General features: G+C 41.6%; 1 protein-coding gene across 1 annotated transcript in view; it reads left to right on the plus strand.

Annotated features, from left to right (window-relative positions):
• LOC306851551 (kin of IRRE-like protein 1) overlaps positions 1-20,926 on the plus strand; it is a 44,350-nt gene that overhangs the window by 13,792 nt on the left and 9,632 nt on the right. Inside the window, exons 2-10 of the mRNA XM_079387863.1 lie at positions 11,419-11,571; positions 12,361-12,510; positions 14,319-14,476; positions 16,150-16,300; positions 17,606-17,711; positions 17,946-18,094; positions 18,668-18,795; positions 20,323-20,449; positions 20,726-20,826. Of these exons, the coding sequence (XP_079243989.1) occupies positions 11,419-11,571; positions 12,361-12,510; positions 14,319-14,476; positions 16,150-16,300; positions 17,606-17,711; positions 17,946-18,094; positions 18,668-18,795; positions 20,323-20,449; positions 20,726-20,826 (1,223 nt within the window). The remainder of the gene's footprint in view (positions 1-11,418; positions 11,572-12,360; positions 12,511-14,318; positions 14,477-16,149; positions 16,301-17,605; positions 17,712-17,945; positions 18,095-18,667; positions 18,796-20,322; positions 20,450-20,725; positions 20,827-20,926) is intronic.

Raw genomic sequence — 20,926 nt, forward strand, 5'->3', positions numbered from 1 at the left:
TCCAAGCCCATATCCTGTAAAGACGTCATTGGAACATTGCTGAGCTGCAGGCAAGCAATCTCCAGATTATCTAGATGTTGTAATGAGCGATAGCGACACCTTATGTACCCTTTTTCCACTGAAATGGTGCTGAGGCTAGAACCAGGGCTCGGGGAATCTGTGAAATTTATAGTTTCAGAAATGAATTGAAAATGGATTTAACATTTAACATTGATTTGATTTGAATTGAGGTATATAGATAGACAGATACCCAAATAATGTATAATTATATAGTGTGATTATATATGTAATATATTTGATGTAACAATTAGAAATAATTTAACTTAATAAAAAGCATATTAATAAATGAATACATTATATTTATAAATAATGTATATTTTGAATTTATAATTTTTATCTACAAAATAAAGTGACTAGAGTAGCTGTACATCCCAACAATATTAAATATGATGAGTTTGGTTTGAGTTTTTTTTTTCTCCCTATGATGGAGATTAGCCGAATAGATCCAGTTTGGGCTCCGGCATCAACACTGTGTCGGTTGAACAGGAGTAATGAATTAAGAGCACATACCTCACTTGTTTACCAGCCTATGAAGTAGCCCAGCAACTGAGCCTTACCTTCTAATAAAGCTTTGTTTATGTAATCTTTAAAGCGGTCATGGCGCCTGGTGCGTAAATCATGATTTGGATCCGTTGGTGTTATGGTTGTGACCGTACAGGGAATTAGATTCCTACAGAGTGGAAAGTCTGTATGCATGTGTGTGTGGCTTTGTTCATCTCTTTCTGCCTTTCTCTGTTCTTGCCTATCTTTTGTTCTCTCACACACACTTTCTTCTCTTTCTCTCCCTCTGTCTCTCTGGATAATGGGCTTGTACACAGGTGGCCATGTCCCTTCGATGGACACCCCCAGACGTCCTTGTTAGACACTTAATTAAAAGCCTTATCACAGGAAAACACGCTGAGACATTCCAATATGGGCCTGGGCATCAGAGATACTGCCACAACCAGACAGCGTCCATCTATTACTGCTGTCTGCTTAACTGTCCAGCAAAACAGAGAGAGTGTGTGTATGTGTTAAAGCATAAAAGAATAAGGAGTTTGCATGCAAAATAAGAAATTGTGCAAGTTGTTTTAGGGTAGATAAAGGGTGAATGACGTTTACCTGGTATTAACATCTATTTTTGGAGATTTGTTTGAAACAGGAAATTGCTAAAGACAGGTGTAAATAGGATCCAGAATCATTTTGAGGTTTGTCTTTGAAAGAAAATAACTGACTGATGATCCATCTACATAATTTTATTTCTTTCTTTGTATTTTAGATGCAAGTTATTACTAGGTGTAAACAGCAACGTGTCACAGCTGACCACTCATGATTGGATTGCTTAAGAATGATCTTAATACCAGGTGTGAACAGGGCTTAAGTCTAAGAAGAAGGAGGTTTTTCAACATAGCATGGCTGATGCAACACATGTGGGTCGGTTATCGGCACCCATCGCTATCGGCACTCCTCCCATGGCCAGTTAACTTTTAGAGCTGATGATAGGAGTGGAAAAAAATCCCTAACGAAAGGAAGACACACAATGAAGTGTTTAAGTTCATCATGCCACTAGCTGAGTTAGGCACACTAGGTGATAAAGAAGAGCGGGGAGGCCAGGTGTCCCTCCCACTACATTCTTAAGCAGTGCTAGGCAGGGGCCAGCACACAGCGACCATATGTCCCAAACTCTAGTCAATGATCCACCCCAAATGGAGGGACAAAGCTCTTTTCACTCAATTGAGACTGGGGAAATCTGCAATTCCACACTGGCAGCATAGCACCAGTCAACAAGAAGATAATGAAAAGGAGGAGGACAGGGAAAGAGGGAGAAAGAGAGAGCATGAGAGGGACTTGGCATTTTCCATCACATTAACTAGGAACAATCCTGCCAAACAGCCTTGAGGCTCCTTCTCTTTTTTCTCGACTTCTTCTGTAGGTTGCCCGGCTCCAAAGCCCCAAGGAGACTCTCTTCAAAAGCTCAGTGTCCATTCCTCTTGCTCAGATGCTCAGCTAATAATGCCACAGTCAAACCATAGAGATCTATATCTCTGGCTATCACAAAGCAAGTTCTCTTATGCTTAAGCTGGGTCTTGTGCACTGGGGAGTTGAAGGTTTACAGGGGCACGTCACATTTTTTAAAAGGCCACAACAAACCTATCCAATCATAAAATAACAGTCAGGTGGCACATCCTGGTGTGAAGGTCTTAGGGAAAGAAAGAAGGGAGAGAGATAAAGAAAGCTTAGCAAAGACATGGAGAGGCCAGAGCGGCACTGTAAAGTGCACGGGGTTCCTGGGGGAGAAATAGATCAGGCATGTATTCTGGCGCTGCAGCGATTAATATCAGCGGAGGAAAAAAGGTCAAACTTGACTGGAAAACGCTACAGTATATCATTGTTACTGGCACGGCTCACATTTCATACATCAGGCCTTGCTGTGCTGCCTCGACTCTCCCGTCGCTGGTCTCGCAGCCACAGCCCACGCCAATTATTATCAAAGATTGATAGAGTGTCCTAGTTAACTGGGGAGGGTGTAGGAAGTTGGAAGGAGGGATGAAGTGGGGAAGGAAGATTTGCCATCTCTGCGATTCAGGGTTACAACTTGTTGTCTTGTTGAAACACGATGGCACCAATCAGTGAAAACGAATGTTCGTATGTCCCATTTTTGGCTAGAACTAAAGTTAAGAATGTCACATTTTGGCTGAAACTAATACTTTGTTGTCTGAATAACGGTTATGCTCAGCGAAAGGTTTTTCATACGATTTGTGTGTGGCTAAGTTCACAATCTCTCCCTCATCCTCATCCTCCCTTTTCTCTTGTTCATAGTGCTTGCTTAATAATTAATTGATTTATTAGTTCTCTCATTAATCATTCATTCATTAATCAGGGCCAGATTTTTCCAGAGGAAGTGGTTCAATCCATAAAGACCAAAAAAAAAAAATCCTGACTTCACATTTCAGCCTAATTACGCTTCTTTGCTAATCACCACCAAAGAAATGGAGTTTCAGGAAATTACTTTTTTTCTCCCCTTCCTCCCTCCCTCTTCTCTTTTGCACTAAGCAAGCCAGGCTGTATTGAGGTCGGCAGGTAAGATTTTTTCAATCCTTTTTCTATCATCTTTGGCGACCCGTTATTTTGTGCTCTGGAGGGTTTTAGTCATCAGTCATGTTAAAAGAACACTTTGAGTCCAGGCTAATCTGATGAACAAGAAAGTTTGGTCTTTAATTAAACTACCCAACCCCCTACCACCTTAACTTGACAGAGGAAGGAAATGTAAAATGTGGTGACTGAGAAAGCCACAGACATCGATTAATCACGGCGGATTTGAAGGCCGTCCATGAGCGTGGGTCAGCCCTTTCACCGGTGAAGAGGCAGCTCATTGTTTCAGCCGATGCCACCCTCCCCAGAGAGATGAATGAGCTGTTTGTTTAATTGTATACTATTACGTGATGCGGATAGAAGTCGCCACCACATAGGTGTCGGAAGAAAGGAAGCAAAACAGGCAGAATGAAGCTAAAGGGAAATTGTAATAGAACAGAAAATAAATCTCTCATACATCAAACAAACCAGTGGTCTTCAAAAACAACACTCAGCCTTGGCCAGTCTCTATTTCAAGGAGAAAGGAAAAAACATCAAATTAGAAAGCTTCAATAGAACTGCCAGCGCCACATTAACCTCCAAGCGGTAAAAAAGCACACACATTGAACAAACCTAACAAGGTATTCATTAAACCCATCTCTCTTTATTTTCCAACACAAATACTCCCATGCATGCACAGACTTCAATATGCCACTAACAACTGAGGTTACAGCTATTTTCCCTTTCTTCTCTGCATTTAGACCAATAAAGTGCATGGCCCTCTTTGCTGTAATGAGATGCATACATTTACAACATCACTTCCTCATTAAAAAATAATAATAATAAAGACAGTATGAGGAAAAAAAAACGTATTAATTATGAAGCACACTTCCTCCTATCACAGAGAGCCACAGGGGCCTCCACTGGGCTCAATTAGGAAGTGTAGGCCACAAATCCCCAGACTAAATTAATTGACACCCCAGGGCATTGAGTCTGGCATTCCAGTAGCTCAGTATGAGTGCTAGATTTCTTTGTTTTCATTTCATTTGTTTTTTGAAAGTGAGTGCAGGGCAGAGAGATCAACAAAAGCGAATAAGGGGGACACGTTTAAATGTGATCTTTTCATTGACTTTATGGATTTTTAATCATCTTGCCATATTTACAGTGTTGCTTTTTCTCAGTGTTGTTTACCCCGACTTCACAGCCAAAGGAATGAAACGAGAGTGCATATAAAAGCGTTGTTTATTCATTTATTAATTTGTCCTATTATTTATTTTTCCTCACAGTGAATGAGGCCCATCAGAGGCGGACTGATTGTAGATGTTTCCATCTTTGTGTGGGCGTTGGTGCATACAGCTACCCACACATTTATGCAAAAAGCACACAACGCTAATGATTTAAAAGCATACTAGATCTTAGATCATACTGTACACTAAGCAACAGAGAGCAAGCAAGAAAGAGATAAAGTGAGATTGGTGCATGCTGTAGGAGAGAGAGAATTAGAGAAAGGAGGCACGGAAAGTAGATAAAGTAGAGTGAGAGAAGAGAGAGCAGCAGCAATAACCGTCTCCAGAAAATACCAGGAGACCTGCAGGAATGAAATGACAAGACTGGCTCAATCAACATCTTGTCAAGACAGTTGGCTGATGTGTAGAGACAATCTCATCCTCCCCCTCTTCCTTCCCTCTCTAGTTTTTTTTTCTACCCAGCCTCTTTGTGTTCCTAGTGGAGAGCTTTCCGTCTGCGAGTAGAGGAGTTCTTAGACTCTGAAGTGGGAGAGTGAGAATGGGAACGCTGGAATAATGACACTTGGAAAAGTTCTGACGCTCACCAGAGACACGGCACAGCAGAGAGGAGTGCGTGACAGACACAGACTCCGCTGTAGAGGACCTAAGCACCACACACACATACATGCATATTTCTCTATTTATCACCCTTCTTATCTGAGCTGGTATGGTTGACACGATCTGATGATGTGGTCATTGTTACCCGCTGTTGTCAGGCCAAGATTAAAACTTTTTTCCTTCGCAAATCTTGGTGGTTAAGGGTATTCTGGGTGGTTGGCAGGTTGTTCTGGATGGTTTCTAGGTGATTATTTATTTAGACCCAGTTCTCTAGATGGCTTAGATCCCTCCTTGCCAGTTTTGTCATTTGCCAAGTAAAACTTTTAAGTCTGATTACTTAGAAAAGCAATAGCACAACACTCACAAACAAGCCACATGATTTGAGGGTTACACATCGTTTTGTATAAAATGAACAAATGCAAATATAAATCATGCATGTCCATAGTCAGCAAATCCTTAACCCTAACTAAAAGAAATTTCCTCAGCAAACACCACTAACAAGAGAATAAGAAATAACTGCAGGGTGAGATGCTTGATTATAGATTTCCTTCATTCGTTCTCAAAAGCATGGGCTTGTTTGAGCCCTGTCAGAAGCCTGTTCTTGCCTTCTCCACCCCTGTTGGAAGCTCTTATGTCCTATTCTCTGTTTTTTCTTGCCGTTGCAGACCCCCCATCATCTCCGATTCACTCTCTCTCGACAGGCTGACTTGAACCCCTGAAATTTTCATGCCGATAAATAGAGAAAGGATAGGGACAGGGAGGGTGTGAGAGATGGACAGGGTGTCTGGAATGCGAAGAGTGGAGCAGAAACAGGCATGGAGAAGGCAAATCAACAATTTGTCACACCTTATGTAACTGTGAAAAGGGCCCTGCTCAGCATTGATGCCGGGGATCAGGCCTGGCTGACAGGAGAAAAGAGAGAGGGATGACGGGAAAAGAAAAAATGGGGGTTTACTAAAGGGATTGGAGGGGCTAGAAGAAGAGAGGGAAGGACAGAGGAAGAAGGTGTGATGGATGGATGAGCTGTATGGTCATTTTAAAAAGGGTCTCGCACCGTGCCAGGATGCTTACAATAGACTGCTGACTGAATAAGAGGCTAGGAGGATTAAACCCCTGCAAACAGCTCTTAAAAAGCTGTTAGGCTGCAATTTAGACACAAAACAACACTGAAAGTGAGAAAGAAAGGGGGGAAGATGCGACTGGAATTAGAGGCAGGAGATAAAGTGCAGAAGATGAGACCGGGCGAACGGGAAAAGAAAGAACGAAGGAGAGAAGAAAGGAATTAAATGTGGCAGGTTCTGAAACTGCAGAAGCAAATACCTGTGGCCCTAGGCTCAGTTTGTTTGGACATTAGGTAGAGGAGATGGCTATGTTTACAAGGGAGACTTTTCAAATGCAGACTGTTACAAGGACTTTGGTATAACACATCTTCACATGTTCTAAAATTATTTCACAAACACACACACACACACGCACACACACAGAAACACTCGCTCCCCCACCACAATGAGAATGAAACAAGTCTACCCACACCAAACAAAAGGATAATTCCATGGCGCAGAATGGAGCTCAGCTCTTTCCAGCTCGGGTTTAGTGGCCTTATCTGAAGCAGGCACAATGGATCGCTTTTAGCCAGCCCTGTTTATTTCCAGCAAGTTACTTTTTCACACTAGTTTTCTCTTTTTCCACTGCACCCATTTACCCTTCTTTCTCTCGTATTCATATCTCCGAGTCTTGAGTACAGTGCTCAAGGTGCTGTTTGAACTTAATAGAAGAGCAGGCTGTGAAAAGGGTGAATTGAACAATTCAGTGATTTTGGCCTTAAATTCTATAATTTACAGGACAGGAAATGGTGGAATGAATTTGATTGAGATATAACTTTATGTGTGTTCAAATGCAGGTCACTTGCATTTGTTGAAACGATCCAACAATGAAATGATGCACAAAAGTTTTTGGCAAGCAAAGCCGTGTTGGTCTATCTATCTGTCTACATAGATTTTAACATGATCATGAATCCATGTGAGCTGTATTAACCTGCTACATCTTCACTGTTTATAATCAGGGTTGTCAGAACAAACAGTGAAGAGGTTGAGGGAAGGCTAAATATGGCTTGACATGGGATAAATATTCTGATTTATCTGCAACTGTGCCAGGGGCGAAACCAAGTGCCACACACACACAAACATACACTTTCACTAATACCATCAAGACTCCCTGCTGTCTCTAGCGAGGGTAGACCAGAGAGGGATCATTGCTAACATCTGTTCGTCCGTTCGTCCCAGTAAGGCAGAGTGCATGGCACTCTCCTCAGACGCATCCTGGGCTCTAAAAACAGCCTGGAGAAAGTAGGGGAGAGTGAGAGAAAAAAGTAAAGCTCTTTAATATGTCATGCTCAAGTCAGGCCCAGCTGCAGCTGCACTTAACGTGTGACAAAAAAAGACAAAGTCACTGTGTCAAAGTAGCAACTAAATGTGAGCCGCAATCCCCACAGCACGCCTGCCCTATTTACGCCACCACATGAACACACACTCCTCTCTGCTTCCATCCAGTGCTGTGAAATGATATTCCATTTTGAAAAAAATCCGGATTAAAATGTATCAGGCCAAGTGTGTTGCGACCTTGTTACTAGGGGAAGGGGGAACGCGTAAACACACAGGCACACGCAGATGCCACACACTGTGGAGCAAATCACAATGTAGGTTTTAGAGACAGCTTTCTCTGTCTTATCCCACGCACCTCTTTATTTGTTATGGTACCTTGTAATGACATTGCATGAGCCAGACAGCCATGTTAATACCAAGCCTTTTGTCTGACCTGCTCTTTATGCAAGTACAATATTTATTATCCTTTTTTATATTTTATATTCATTTTCCTTTAGCGTTTATGAACTTTTGTCCGTGTTTAATCAGTTTTTGTTCTTTCCTTGAGGGCATTCTAAGCAGGAGAGGCTTAGAAAACCTCAAAAGAGTCTACCTTAAAAAAAAAAAGTAAATTCTCTCCCACCATTGCTGCTCTTCATCTCAACACCTCCTCCTTTTTATTCGTCTTTTTTCCTTCTTTCATCCCTCTCTTCTCTGTCAGGAATGAACTCATGTAATTAAGCTGCTAACATGCCGTTAAAGAATTGGCTAATTCAGCAAGGAGGAATTATTCCAATTTGAAATGACTCATTAACCAGACGTGATATTTTGTCGAGCTTCTCTTGAAGCAAGATTTGGAGAGCACTGAATCACTCCTGTGGTGTGAACTCGTTTCGCTGTATATGTGGGTTTGTGTGTGTGAATATCTAAATGCGTTGCAAGGGTAATAAAGATGCTTTTGGTTTTGCTCATACGGCCTGGTGCGTGCACTGATACGGGTATGTAACTTGTAAATGGGCAACAATGCAAGCTGTGAATGTCTTGTGTGTGTGAGAGAGAGTGATTAAAGCACAGAGGCACAACTCAGTGAGGGGTCTAAAGAGGAACTATTGAATGTACAAAAGCCCTTAAACATTGGCTCATCCTGATGAATTATCACAGCTCGTAAACATTTAGATGCTGGGGCAAGATTCTTTAATTGCAATCGATGTTCATCCAGTACCTGATGCAAAAAGGAGAATCCCAGAAGCACAACACAATTACAGTATCTGTAAAAAGACTCAATATCTCATAAAAGTGGAGCTCCAGGGATGGCAGGACTGTTCAAAAAAGAACGATTCTATATAAACATACAGTTAAAGGCTTGGCTTAGAAATACCGCCGCTAATAATATTGTCAAAAATACTTCATGTGTCATAGAGGGCTTCCATAAGTCTGTTTCCAAAAATAAAGAGCTAATTGCTACTTAGTTTCTGATAATTTAGATTTTTTTTCACAATAACATACAATAGCATGAAAATAATACTAAACTAAAAAAAAGGTTTAATACTAAAAGTAACATTTGAATCGTGAAATAGGGAAGAAACTAGGTAGGGTATCCTTCTCTCAGTAAGAGGTCCCAAGGGAATGGGACACTTGTTGGATGCAGGGGGATCTGAGGGTGGTAGTAAATAGTAGGTGCCAATTTTTTTTTCTTCCCTCTTACTTTCATTTACATTTACATTTTAAAATGGCTATTTGTCAGTTATGTTTTAACAAACCAAATTGCCTGCCCAGTAGAAAGTTGGTACTTCCATTTTATTGCAGTGTCTCCCTCTACTCTATTTCTTCTCCTGTCTGGTTGTGTCCATCCTCATGAGAAGAAAAGAGGACTGTCAGCACAAGTGGGAGAAAAGAGCAAGTTTGAAAAGACCTGAAATCTGCACTGGCCTTTGCCTCAGAGGGAAAGAAAGCTTATGTTTTTGAGAGAGAACACTGGTGTGGGGTTGTGTAGGAGGTTAGGGGGGTGGATGGTCTTTACTGCACCCCTTGATGGAGTGGATAATTGAGTCTCGACCAAACTCTGTCAGCCAAGCTCGGAAGCCCCTTTTCAGCTCAAATAAATGCAGTGAGAATGATGAAGTGAGAGAGAGAAAGTGAGAAAACAACAGAGAGTGAGAGAGGATGGAGGAGAAAGAAAATCCTGGGCTCCCTCAGGGGGGGAAAAGCCGCTATTGAAAAGCTATTAAACTTGCATTTAGCAGGATTGATTGGAAATGAAGAGGCCTATTAAAACCAAGGGACAAGAGGACAATAGTGTGTTTCTGGCCACCGTATGTTGCCCTCCTTTCACCGTCTTGCTGGCCCCCCCTGGGGTGGGGCCCCCTACCCTGTCTGTTTAAACACCCCTGGCCCAAAGAGAGAAGTTTCAGAGGGGTTTAACACCAGCTGAATAGATCCCTCTTTATCCACCACTAGCACCCTATTCTCCTATTTAACCACACAGAAATAAAAGGGCAAAGAAAGAGGAGGAAAGACAGAAAAAATTGGGGGACGGTCCATTTCTTTTTGAAGAACCAGTAACAGCCCTCCCCTTCTAAAACCTCTCTTTTTCCCCCTCACTTTCTCTGAAATCTCATGTGAATGGATTAGTTACTTCTGGCTGGTTGCCATCTTTCTACTTTCAAGAGGTCTCATGATGCACCAGATCCAATCATGAAGCTCTTGCAATGGAGAAACACAGAAATGTGTGTGAGAAGGCCGTGTGTGTACATAAAAGTGACTGGGATAGTGAGAGAGAGAAGGCTGTTTGTTGTTTAGTCTGGGTGCGTTTATTATTTTCAGTAGGATGGAGAGCCTCTATGAAAATTATGCAAAAAAGACGGAGCAGAAAGTGTTTAAAAAGGAGAAAGAAATATGGCAGCAAAGCCTAAATAGAGGGAAGGCAGTGAGGTGGCAGGTGCCTTTCTCAGCCCGCTACGGATGGCTCTCATAGGACGCTGAAAGCTCCTTTGATTGTTTAAAATACAATTTTACTGAAAAACACCACTTCCCCCGCCCTGGGAAGTGGTAACAGATTCTCTGGCTCAACAGGATATCGTTTTCCATGTCACTCTATGCAGGTTGCCATATGGGCATAGGAAAGAGTTAAATAAGTCATGACCAGCTGACGCCTAGACATCTTGCCAATTGCAGAAAGCCAAACTGTTGTAAAATGTGTAACGGACTGTGTTTTTTTTTTTTCCTTCCAACCAGAAGATGATGCAACATAAGCCTTTTCTGCATCAATCAGTTAGTGAAATGCCACTCGCTGGTCTTAATAAATAAATAAACTTGCACAGCGCGTGACCAGTCGAGAAACTTCACTTAAAAGATTGTTGGGTAGGAAAAGTGGTTTTAGATCAGTGTAAAAGGGTAATATGTTCCTAGAGCCCAGTGCATGGGTACTGCAAGGAAAATTGTGTTTCATTGTGTATCTGGAAGAGTATTACCAGCTGCAGAGAGATGGTGAATGTGAGCTGGAATGGCTCTTGCTGATTCAGCGCTAATATACTATCGCACTAATGTGTTCTGTGCTTTCCCATCTCTCTCCCTGTACAAAATCACTGACCTGAAAGCTGGACTGGTTAGAGCAAAATGACAGATAGACTTCAGCATTAGGAGGGAGAGTCTTGCTGCAGTTTACCATGGTGATCCAACTAGGTACTGGTCCATTTCACAGAGCCAGAATGATACTAAGAAAAGTGGCACTTCTACATTTAAAGAAAAAACTGAAACGGAATAAATGCTATGGCATGCCTATTTAACCAGTTTGTTGAAATCAGGACATGGTAGATTGAAGTCTGTCATTGCATTTGAACAATGTTATGAAGTCATAAGCCCTTAAGGATGCTTTAGTTTTACAATGTTTGATGTAAATTTAATCATCATTGGGGTTCACACAGACTGTGCACATAAAGACCTATTTTATGTATTGTATGTATGTATGTGCACAGCCTGTGACCAACTACATGGATCCACTGTGCTCATTATACATATTTGCATCACAATATCAAACAACAACCAGCAACCAACAACCAAGGTATTAATGTTTTTGTGTGTGTGTGTGTGTTTTCCTCCTGCAGTGTCTCAAGCAGCCTACTTTTCCCAGCAGCCCCAGGACCAAGTAGTGGTTGCTGGCCAATCAGTAACCTTGCCCTGTGTGATTGTGGGATACCGGGGCATGGTGCAGTGGACCAAAGATGGCTTGGCGCTAGGCGGTGAACGAGACCTACCCGGTAAGAATTCTATAGGGCCCAAACAAACAAGGAAAAATTGTCTGAATGAAGTTAGTCAGTCATTCCATTCAACAGTGCTTTTTAACACTGAGTTGGTTTTGAAAATTGAGTTGAAAGGGGAAAAAATGAAGTCAACGTAATTAATTTTCAAGGTGCTTCTAAATGGTGCACTGGTTTGTAATTAGCTAGAAACCCACTTTCCTATATGTCAACCAAATTTAGAGCAAGTAGCAAGGCAGAAATGATGCCGTTCCCCCAGGAGGTACACAATGCTTATTGAAGTCCATTTACCAAGACTTATTTTTCTCTTATCTTCATCTTTTTCTTTCCAATTAACAACTGGGAGTTAAAACCAATCATAGATTGGCAGATAAAGGCCAGAATCCCTTCTCTGCAGCGGATGTGTGTTTGAATAATGTCACTACCTCACTTCCTCAGCTGTATTGAGTGAAAAAACAGGAAGGCAAACAAACACCACGGCTAATGCAAACTAGCGTTTAATTTGTCTAATCATCTCAGCCGTCTGCTAAGGCTGAGGTGGAGAATCAATCAACGCTCATGTCATGCATTGACATTTAAAATGATTTCCCCAGCAGCTTTGAAGGCAACAACCTGGACAGTTAGGGTAATCTCTGTTGGCTGGCTGCATAAGCGAGGCATCTCACATGTTGCAGCTGACCAAGTGACACAGAGATTTTAATGTGCATAGACTAGTGTCTCAAAACTGGCCCTATCTGTGATGGCAATATGTGTGTGTATATCTTAAATAGTGATTTTTGTGTGGATCAGGTTGGGTACGTTACTCTCTGATGGGAGACCCGCTATCAGGAGAGCACAGCTTGGTGATCGATTCAGCTGAGCTTGGCGATGATGCGGTCTACGAGTGTCAAGCTACGCAGGCTGGGCTGCGATCACACAGAGCCAAACTGACGGTGCTGGGTAAGAACTCTTGTGTGTGTGTGTGTGTGTGATATGAGTGAGTGAGTGTGATTGAGAGTGAGAAGAAACCACTGTGATACAACTCTCCTGCAGCTGATTAAAAGCGGGGGGAATAGAGCATTCCTCATAGTCCCCAATTTCATTAACAGTATTTAAAATACTACCTCAAATGCGTAACACTGCAAATTTCTCTGCTCCGCATAAAACACTTCAGAGATCCCACCCCCATGCAATCATAAGTCAAGCCTTCATTATTTATTCACAATTTTAAATCACACCACAACAGAACTCGTTTTTTTTCAAACAGTGAAACTGAGTCGACAGAAACACTGAGGAAATTATCCAACCCCCACCTCACTGTTTCTTTCCCTCTCTCTCTCTCTAGCCTACTGACACTTAACACGGTGAAGGGCCAAGGAAATGTGATTGCAGCAGTCACAAATGACTTGCGTGAATGGTTAAAAGTCAAAGTCTGCACAGTTAGCACATTCTACAGTGACTCACGGAATTCATCAACCGCAGGGCTGCTTTTACATTAACGCAATGTGATTGATCAACATATTCTCCGGCATTTAGCGACAGTGGGTGGGGGGGGTGGGGACCGGGGGGGGGGGGGGGGTCACTGGGGATTTTAGCTCAGTGCTACATTGCTGACACCTGGTGGCCGAACTTTGACACAGCCGTGTTTTATAGTACCTGAAAAACATAGAATTCCCCTGCAGTAAGCATGTAAGCATATCAAGGGCTGAAAATACGAGACGTTAAAGATTTAGCACTATGAGAGTGAGAAAGGCCAATTTTGTTACTGTACAATAAAAAGAATTCTGCCTCTAATTGAACAAAGTTGGCACAGACACAGACTCACCGAAGAAAAGTAGGGCTACAACAATAGCCTTTGTGCACACTGCCGATGTTTGGCGCACTTCAAATTCCCAGACTAGAGCGTAGCGAATATGCCAGCTCCTGTGTGCAGGGAATGAGGTGTGTGTGTGTGCACGTGAATGTGAGCGTTCATGTGTGTATGTGCATGTAGGGGCATGTGGGGAAATCAATGCAGCCGGATGAGACCAAAGCAATCCAACAGAGTCAAAGAAGTCAACGGCAGGAGTGCAGTCGAGGGAATCCACATGGAAATTAGAATCACCTCGCGCACGGATTCCATTAGCGCCTGAACAAGACCAGCGAAAAGACCTCTGACAATTCTGATTCAAAAACAGAAATTGGTTCGGAGAAAAGGAACAGGACAGATGGAAGAGTGTGTACCACAGAAAGATTTTTTTGCGTGCTTCTGTGCGTACTGCGAGATGGACACCGTCATCAAAGGTGGCAGACACTACTTGCCCAAGGCTTGCACACAGGCATGCAAACAAATGAACAAATCAGTAATTCAGATGAAACAGGCCTGCGGCGGAGTGCCTGTAAATAGACGCATTATGGCAAATCTCAGCCATGTTAAAAGGGCATGAGTACTGTCTTAACCTCTTTTCAGAGAAAGCCAATCTCTCTCGATCTCTCTCTGCATTACCAGCTTGTTCTGTATAGGTCAAACTGGCAGAATTAAATGATTTTGCACTGCAGTCAGGAAGGGTTTAGTGTGTGGCTTTACATATGAAAATACAATACATGTAATATATAATAGGATGTATGCCACTCGTGGGTTCCCATAGTGACTGGACACATGTACATTTCAGGTTAATTGGGTGGAACTGACATAGACTTCCACATCTGAAAGACAGATAAAAACAAATATGATGTAGTATTAATGTTTTTTTTCTTGAAGATAAAAAACCTGTCCAATTATTTTTCAGTGCCACCTTCAGATCCCATAGTGGAGGGAGGGCCAGTAGTCCGTCTCAAAGCTCATACACCTCATAACCTGACATGCCGGGCATCTGGAGCCAAACCTGCCGCAGAGATTACCTGGTATCGAGATGGAGAGATAATGCATGATGCCATCTACTCAAAGGTGAGATTGTGGACACATCAGTCTTTATGGCAGACGTGAGAGTCACTATGGCTGATAACAACTGAGGATCTGTGTCTTGCCCCATACCTGTCCTTCACATTAGCTCCACCACATAATGCACACCCAAAGTGGCGAAAACCCTCTTGAATTCAATATCTCCACATCTCATCCTCATCACCCTACCGCAAGCTGCCTCCTTTTGTGCCTCTATTTTCTCTCACTCTCGCTGTTGCTCTAATACTCGAGCATAACTGGAGCATGTCAAAGCTCCGACAGGCATAAGCGTTTGATACAGTTTCCGCTGAGAGAGAAAGAGCAAAGGAGGGAGAGAGGGAGTAAGAGAGGAAAAAGAGAGAGAGAGAAAGAAAGAAAGGGAGAAGAGAGGGGAAATCAGCCACAACAATGCCGAAGCACAATGGGAAGTGCAGTGGAGCATGAACCGGCTGCAACTGCGAAAGTGTCACATTTGTCATGCTCTCTGACCACGCTAAACGACACTAAACGACACGTTTAAGGGGGCAAGAGCCAGCAGTGAATCGAGGGAAGAGGAGGAAAGTGAGAGAGAAAGAAAGACAGATGAAACTCGGAAAGTAGATGAGGGAAAAATGAACACAGGAGCAGGTTGTTTAAGAGTGAGGTGGAAAGCTCAAAGCCATTTTGATTTAAGCTGGAGAAGAAAACGAGATGGAAAGCCACATGAAGAACAAAGTGAAGTAATGCGAAAAAGGTAGACAGAGGGGGGCAAGTCAGTGGGAAAGAGCAGATGAGCAATAAGAAAAGGACAGTGAGTGGTAAGGCTGATGACAAGCGGCGTCGTGACTCGATCTAGCGTAAAAATGCTTTCAACGCATCGGAGTTTAAGCGCGTGACCTGCCATCGATTCGCCCCCCAGGCTCTCCAGGGAACTGTCTTCCCATAATGCTCCAGCCCCAGTACAGCACTCTGTGCCTCACTCCTCCTCCAATCGTCCCAAATCTAAAACTGCGCCTGATCCTCCATTAAGGCCATCTTGTACATTCAGTGGGCAGCAATTCACCTAGACTGTACACCTCTCCCCACTTAGGCATATCGATTTCTCACACACAATAAATAGATTTTGAAGATGATGTGCAGCAGGAAGAGCTGATAGACAGATCTTTGTGAAAATGTGCTAACGGCAGAAAGGGCCTGGCAGTGTCATAAAACACAGACGCTCACCTGCCTCGCTAAACTGATGGCGGCTTTAATTCTCTGCAATGCTCAGCCTACGGTGCTGGCACAGACATGAGCTCAAATGGGATTACGGGCATCATGGGAATTCCTTATTAAATTAGGACTTGCATCAGGAAATATAGGACAATTAGATTAGGATTATCATGTCTGTGTGATTTTAACAGTGATAACAAGATGAGAGAAACAGCTGTGTGTTTTGTATCTGAAGTACACCGACCATTAGGGTGAAATATCATTTTACTAGCCACGCTGTCTGTCAAATATCTCTTCTTATTTGAATCCAAAAGGTGTCACACCTAGCAGAAATTATGGATAGTTTTGTTAAGAGCTGCCGTTGACATTATTTTCAGAACATTTCATTTAGGCATTATATTTTCAGAGCGCTACAGCAATTTCTTCCACCAGCACTGATACTGTCTCAGTTTTTTCACTGGTTTCACACCGTATCACTGTCTTTTCAGACTTTGATGGAGGATGGAAAGAGAGAAACAGCGGTTAGCATGCTACCCATGGTGCCTGAGGACAGCGATTCTGGACGTACATACACCTGCAGGGTCCTAAACCCTGCCGCCCCTGCAGGTCGCCAAACTTCAGTTACCATCAGTGTTCAGCGTGAGTAGTTTTTATGCATTTTTTCTGTGATGAAGATTATGTGGTATTTACTTCATTTATGCAGCCACAGCCAAATGCTTTTTTTTTTCTATATATTCCTAATACTTGAAAATGACATGTGCTTTTTGTGTTTTAATGTACACTAACCAAAAAACAGTATACTTCAGTTTATTTTATTAAGTATACTTAAGTAAAGTTCAAGTATATTTGTAAGTATACTTTATGTAGTAAGTACACAAATTTCAGTGTACTAGTACAATACTTGTAAGTGTATTTCTATTTCAATACTCCTTGGGACTAAATTGGCCCACTTTCTAGTATATAAAAGTATACTTTTAAGTATAACAGTAGTAAACTTTGAGTACACAACTAGTTTACATCAATGTTTTTAGCTTGTACTACAATTATACTAAAAGTGAACTTATAGGTATACTGATAGTTTAGTAATTAAATACTTGTAGTAGCATTTTTAGTACACTTTGAAGTATAGTCTCAGTAAACTACTAGCTTAGTAGTTTTATACTGAAAGTATACTTGTAATTTTTAAACTGAACTTTAAGTCATACTTTAAGTATACTACTATGTCCCTATTAGGTATTAATTTGAACGGGGTATCTGCTTGTAAACAGAAACATTGTATTCTAGCTTCATGCATTATTTTTTTAACACTTGAATGTGGGTAAGTTTCATAAATAAAAAATCAAGAAATAAACAACATTTTGAACAAAAAGCTGAAAAAAGACTATGAATTGGATTCAGAATGATAATCAAAACGTAGATGGAGTCGATCAACACCCCAAAGCTTGACAGTCATTATTACCTCTTCATTGGTGACATGTTATTCCATAATGTTACAGTTTTGATGCAAAGTACATAAAAAGTATACTTTCCTATATTTAGTTTAAAAGAAGTAGACCAATAGTACACTTGAAAAAACTATTTTTTTCGTAAGGGTATTCAGAATAAAAAAGTAGGGTTCATTGGGGGGGAAAATACATGAATAAAACAAAAGTGTTCTATATTTGTCACATTAAATATACCACAGAGAGTGGTATTTCAGTGCAAGATTAGTGATTCAGTAAATATGAGACTCGGTTTAAATATGTTTACATGGCACTGTACAATTGCCTATTTATATGCAAGTTTTTTTATAGTAAAAATACGTATAATTGGACAGGGGAATAGATTTTTAAAAAGGATTGTGACTTAGATTTACACACCTGGAGCTTGGCAGTAAAGTCATTGGGAAGAATTTGTAAAGCCTCTGTTGCTGCATTGAATATAATCCTGCATGTTTCCTTCCAGATCCTCCGTCTGTGACTCTCTCTGTTCAGCCTCAGACGGTGATGGAGGGAGCAAAAGTGTTGTTCATCTGCTCTGCCTCTGCCAACCCTGAGATCACAGGTTACAGGTAAGCACATCTAATATCACAACAGACTCAATGCATAATCCCAGATCATCCACTCCATCAGATTTAGGTTTTAGAGTAAATCCCAAATTGGATATAAATTTCAGATCAAATGCTTTGTGCACAGTTGCTTCAGTGTTTGGTGTTAATAAGAGTTGTTACTGTATAGGGTGAAACATCACAAAGAATGTACCAGTGAATCTAATAAATTAATTTTCATGTTCATGTTACAAACAGATGGTCCAAAGGTGGGGTTCCTATCTCAGAGGCCAATGGTGACAGCCTGGAGGTGACCGTAGACCACTCTTACTTCACAGACCCAGTGTCCTGCGAAGTGTCCAACTCAGTAGGAAGTACTAATGTCAGCACCTTGGTGGATGTACAGTGTAAGTACTCATGTGGTTATCCACTTCTGTAATAAAATATTAAAGCAATATTGGAGATTTTCAATCTGTATTTTAAAGAAGGAAATTAATAAAGTCCTTAAAATCAAGAGGATACCCTTTAGAGATGTTTGTTGTACTATAAGTAACATTGAATAGAAAGTGCTTGATAAATGACATCAGTTTGTAACTAACCATTTTTTAGTTGTGGCCACATATTTTGGACATTCAGATTTAGATGTGGAGTGCCTGTTAAATAAGATGTATTTTCATCCAGTACAGTCTAACAGTGGTGTTCAGGTATAATCAGTCTCTTACATAAATGTTTAAACGTTAAAAATTTTCATATACAAGTAAGAAGTAAACAATACACAGTCACATCGTTTCCTTAAAAAATATAGAGCCATATGTACCTCCCACATTCTCTCCTTGGAATGACCTTTGTTTCCTACTTGTATTCTTAATAAGGCTGCAGATGAGAACACTGTAATGGGCTTAATTTTTGTTTTGTTCACACAAAGACATACTCTAATGAAATGTACTAAAACAATGGGAATCCACATCTTTTATTTTTAGTTGGTCCCAGGTTACTGACAGAACCGAAACCCCAGACAGTGGACATAGGGATGGATGCTGCTTTCACATGTTCATGGACAGGCAACCCTCCCCTCACTCTGGCCTGGACTAAACAAGGCTCCAGTGTGGTATGGGGACCTCTTCTCTTCTTCCTAAATATGGCACACCATCTGTTTAACAACTGTCAATCCTGTTTGAATCATTGTATGAGTTCTAGATGGATATTGATTTTCATTAGGGTATGGAAGGAGTCAGAAAAACTTGTTTTGTTTGACAATCTTTTGTTTACCCCAGTCCAGTTTTTATTTGACCCAGTGCACACATTCCATTCAGTCAAAAGTTTATTCAGTCAAAAACGATTCATTAAACAAGCTCATGTCATCTCATCTAGGGCACCAGAATCACCCACCTCCAAATTTAACCCCTGTCTATACAGGAAAAATAAAATGATTGTCTGCTCAGAGCTGGATGGTTAATGGATGACATTTCTGTTTACGGCACATTTGCAGGAGTTCGGCAAATGGATAGTGATTGCTAGTTTAAAATGAAAGTTTAGCTCCAGTAGATGTGTGAAATGCATCAGCCTATTCTGCTGTAAGTGTTTCTCTGCTGCTGCTTAATCAGATTTCATAAAGAGCCTGAGAAAGCAAACAAAAAGCAAGAGAGGAAGGAAAAAGAGAGGGGGGAGGGAGAGAGAGAGCGAGCGAGAGAGAGAGAGAGAGAGTGGGAGGCTAAGGCTGAAAAGCCAGAAGGTTTTGATGAGGCAATCAGTTAATTTTGCCATGACTACATCCCTCCACCCAGCCCTTCCTGAGTATGGGCCGATCTGATCCACAAGTAGAGCGTTTATTTCATTGCCACAAGATATGGATTAATTGGCTAATTCGATGAGTGCTGGCGAATGAAAAATCGAGGCGAGTGCTAAACGGATTAATCACAGTTTGGTGGCGTCAAGAGGGGGAAGGAGGGGAAGGGGGTGCTCTAATGATCAATGGCTTCTAACAAGTGACCGCTGCTTGTGTACCAATGCACCAGAGGCAAAGGAGCACAAGTATCTGCTCACACTCCGGAAAATTCCACACTGCCATTGTCGTAGGTTTAATTAGAGCAGTGGGTTGACTCAGAGGACCCAGGCTGGAGCGCTTTAGACAGTAATTAAGATTGCTGCAGACGAAATTACAGGCGGAGTCAATGCTGTCCCCTTGGTATTGGTGGCATTGGTCTTTCTCTAGTGTGAGGCACAAGCAATGAAATGGATGACTGGTGCAAATGGTAATAGCCATCTCTGAGGGCCACGGTTTGATGTGTCTGGAACAAAAAACTCACTGTATCTCTACACAATCTTCCCATTTTCATCCTGTGGAAATATTGACATGCTGTAATGATTTTCATTCCACAACTTGCTAGAAAGATAATGCTTTAACAGAAAGTGAAACCATCAATATTACAAACATGTATAGACAGGCACTGTCATACAGACGTTTGATAGAAAGTGTATAGTTATACTCGGTGTGTGCTAATCAGTAGGTATAAATTGACATGTGGTTTATGGTAAACTCTTGCCTGATGCCTATATCTGTAGTCACTTCTGTGGAGAAATGTCTTGGTATAGCTACAGATCTGACCAGTCTATTCTTGTTAATTTTATTTAACAGGTGCTCAGCAATAGTAACACCCTTCAGCTGAAGGCAGTTACACAAGAGGATTCTGGAACATACACCTGCAAAGCCATCGTGCCTCGGATTGGTGTGGCAGAGAGAGATGTAACTCTTACTGTCAACGGTAACTAAATGCTGTCTTTTTATCTCATTAATTTTTTTCTCCCATCGTTCTTTCACAATTTTGTTAATTGTGGTTAGCTTACTAGGGTTTGGAACAAAAGCTGTAATTTTTTTTATTAATCAGTGAATTGCTTCCCTAATCGATGAGCTACTTATTTATGTGCATGACTCATGCACTTGGTCTTGAATACACAAGGAACATCAGCTCTGTGTCTTCCTTTGCTTTCATTAGCACCCTTAGTCAGTACGATTTCTCTCTTTCACACCAACACTTCAGGCCCTCCCATCATCACGACTGAGGCCACGCAGCAGGCCGTCAAATATTCCAAGGGCAAGCTGGAGTGTCTAGTGGGCAGCAGCCCTCCTCCTGACAAGATTGTAAGTATACATTCTCCTATTTCTGTATGTGTGTGTTTGCTAGGTATCTGATGCTTAGTGTAGCCTTATTCCTGACAAGCTTGTTTGTGAGCCTTTCCCT

The sequence above is a fragment of the Barbus barbus genome (assembly GCF_936440315.1).
Source record: "Barbus barbus genome assembly, chromosome: 31".
Taxonomy (NCBI): Eukaryota; Metazoa; Chordata; class Actinopteri; order Cypriniformes; family Cyprinidae; genus Barbus; species Barbus barbus.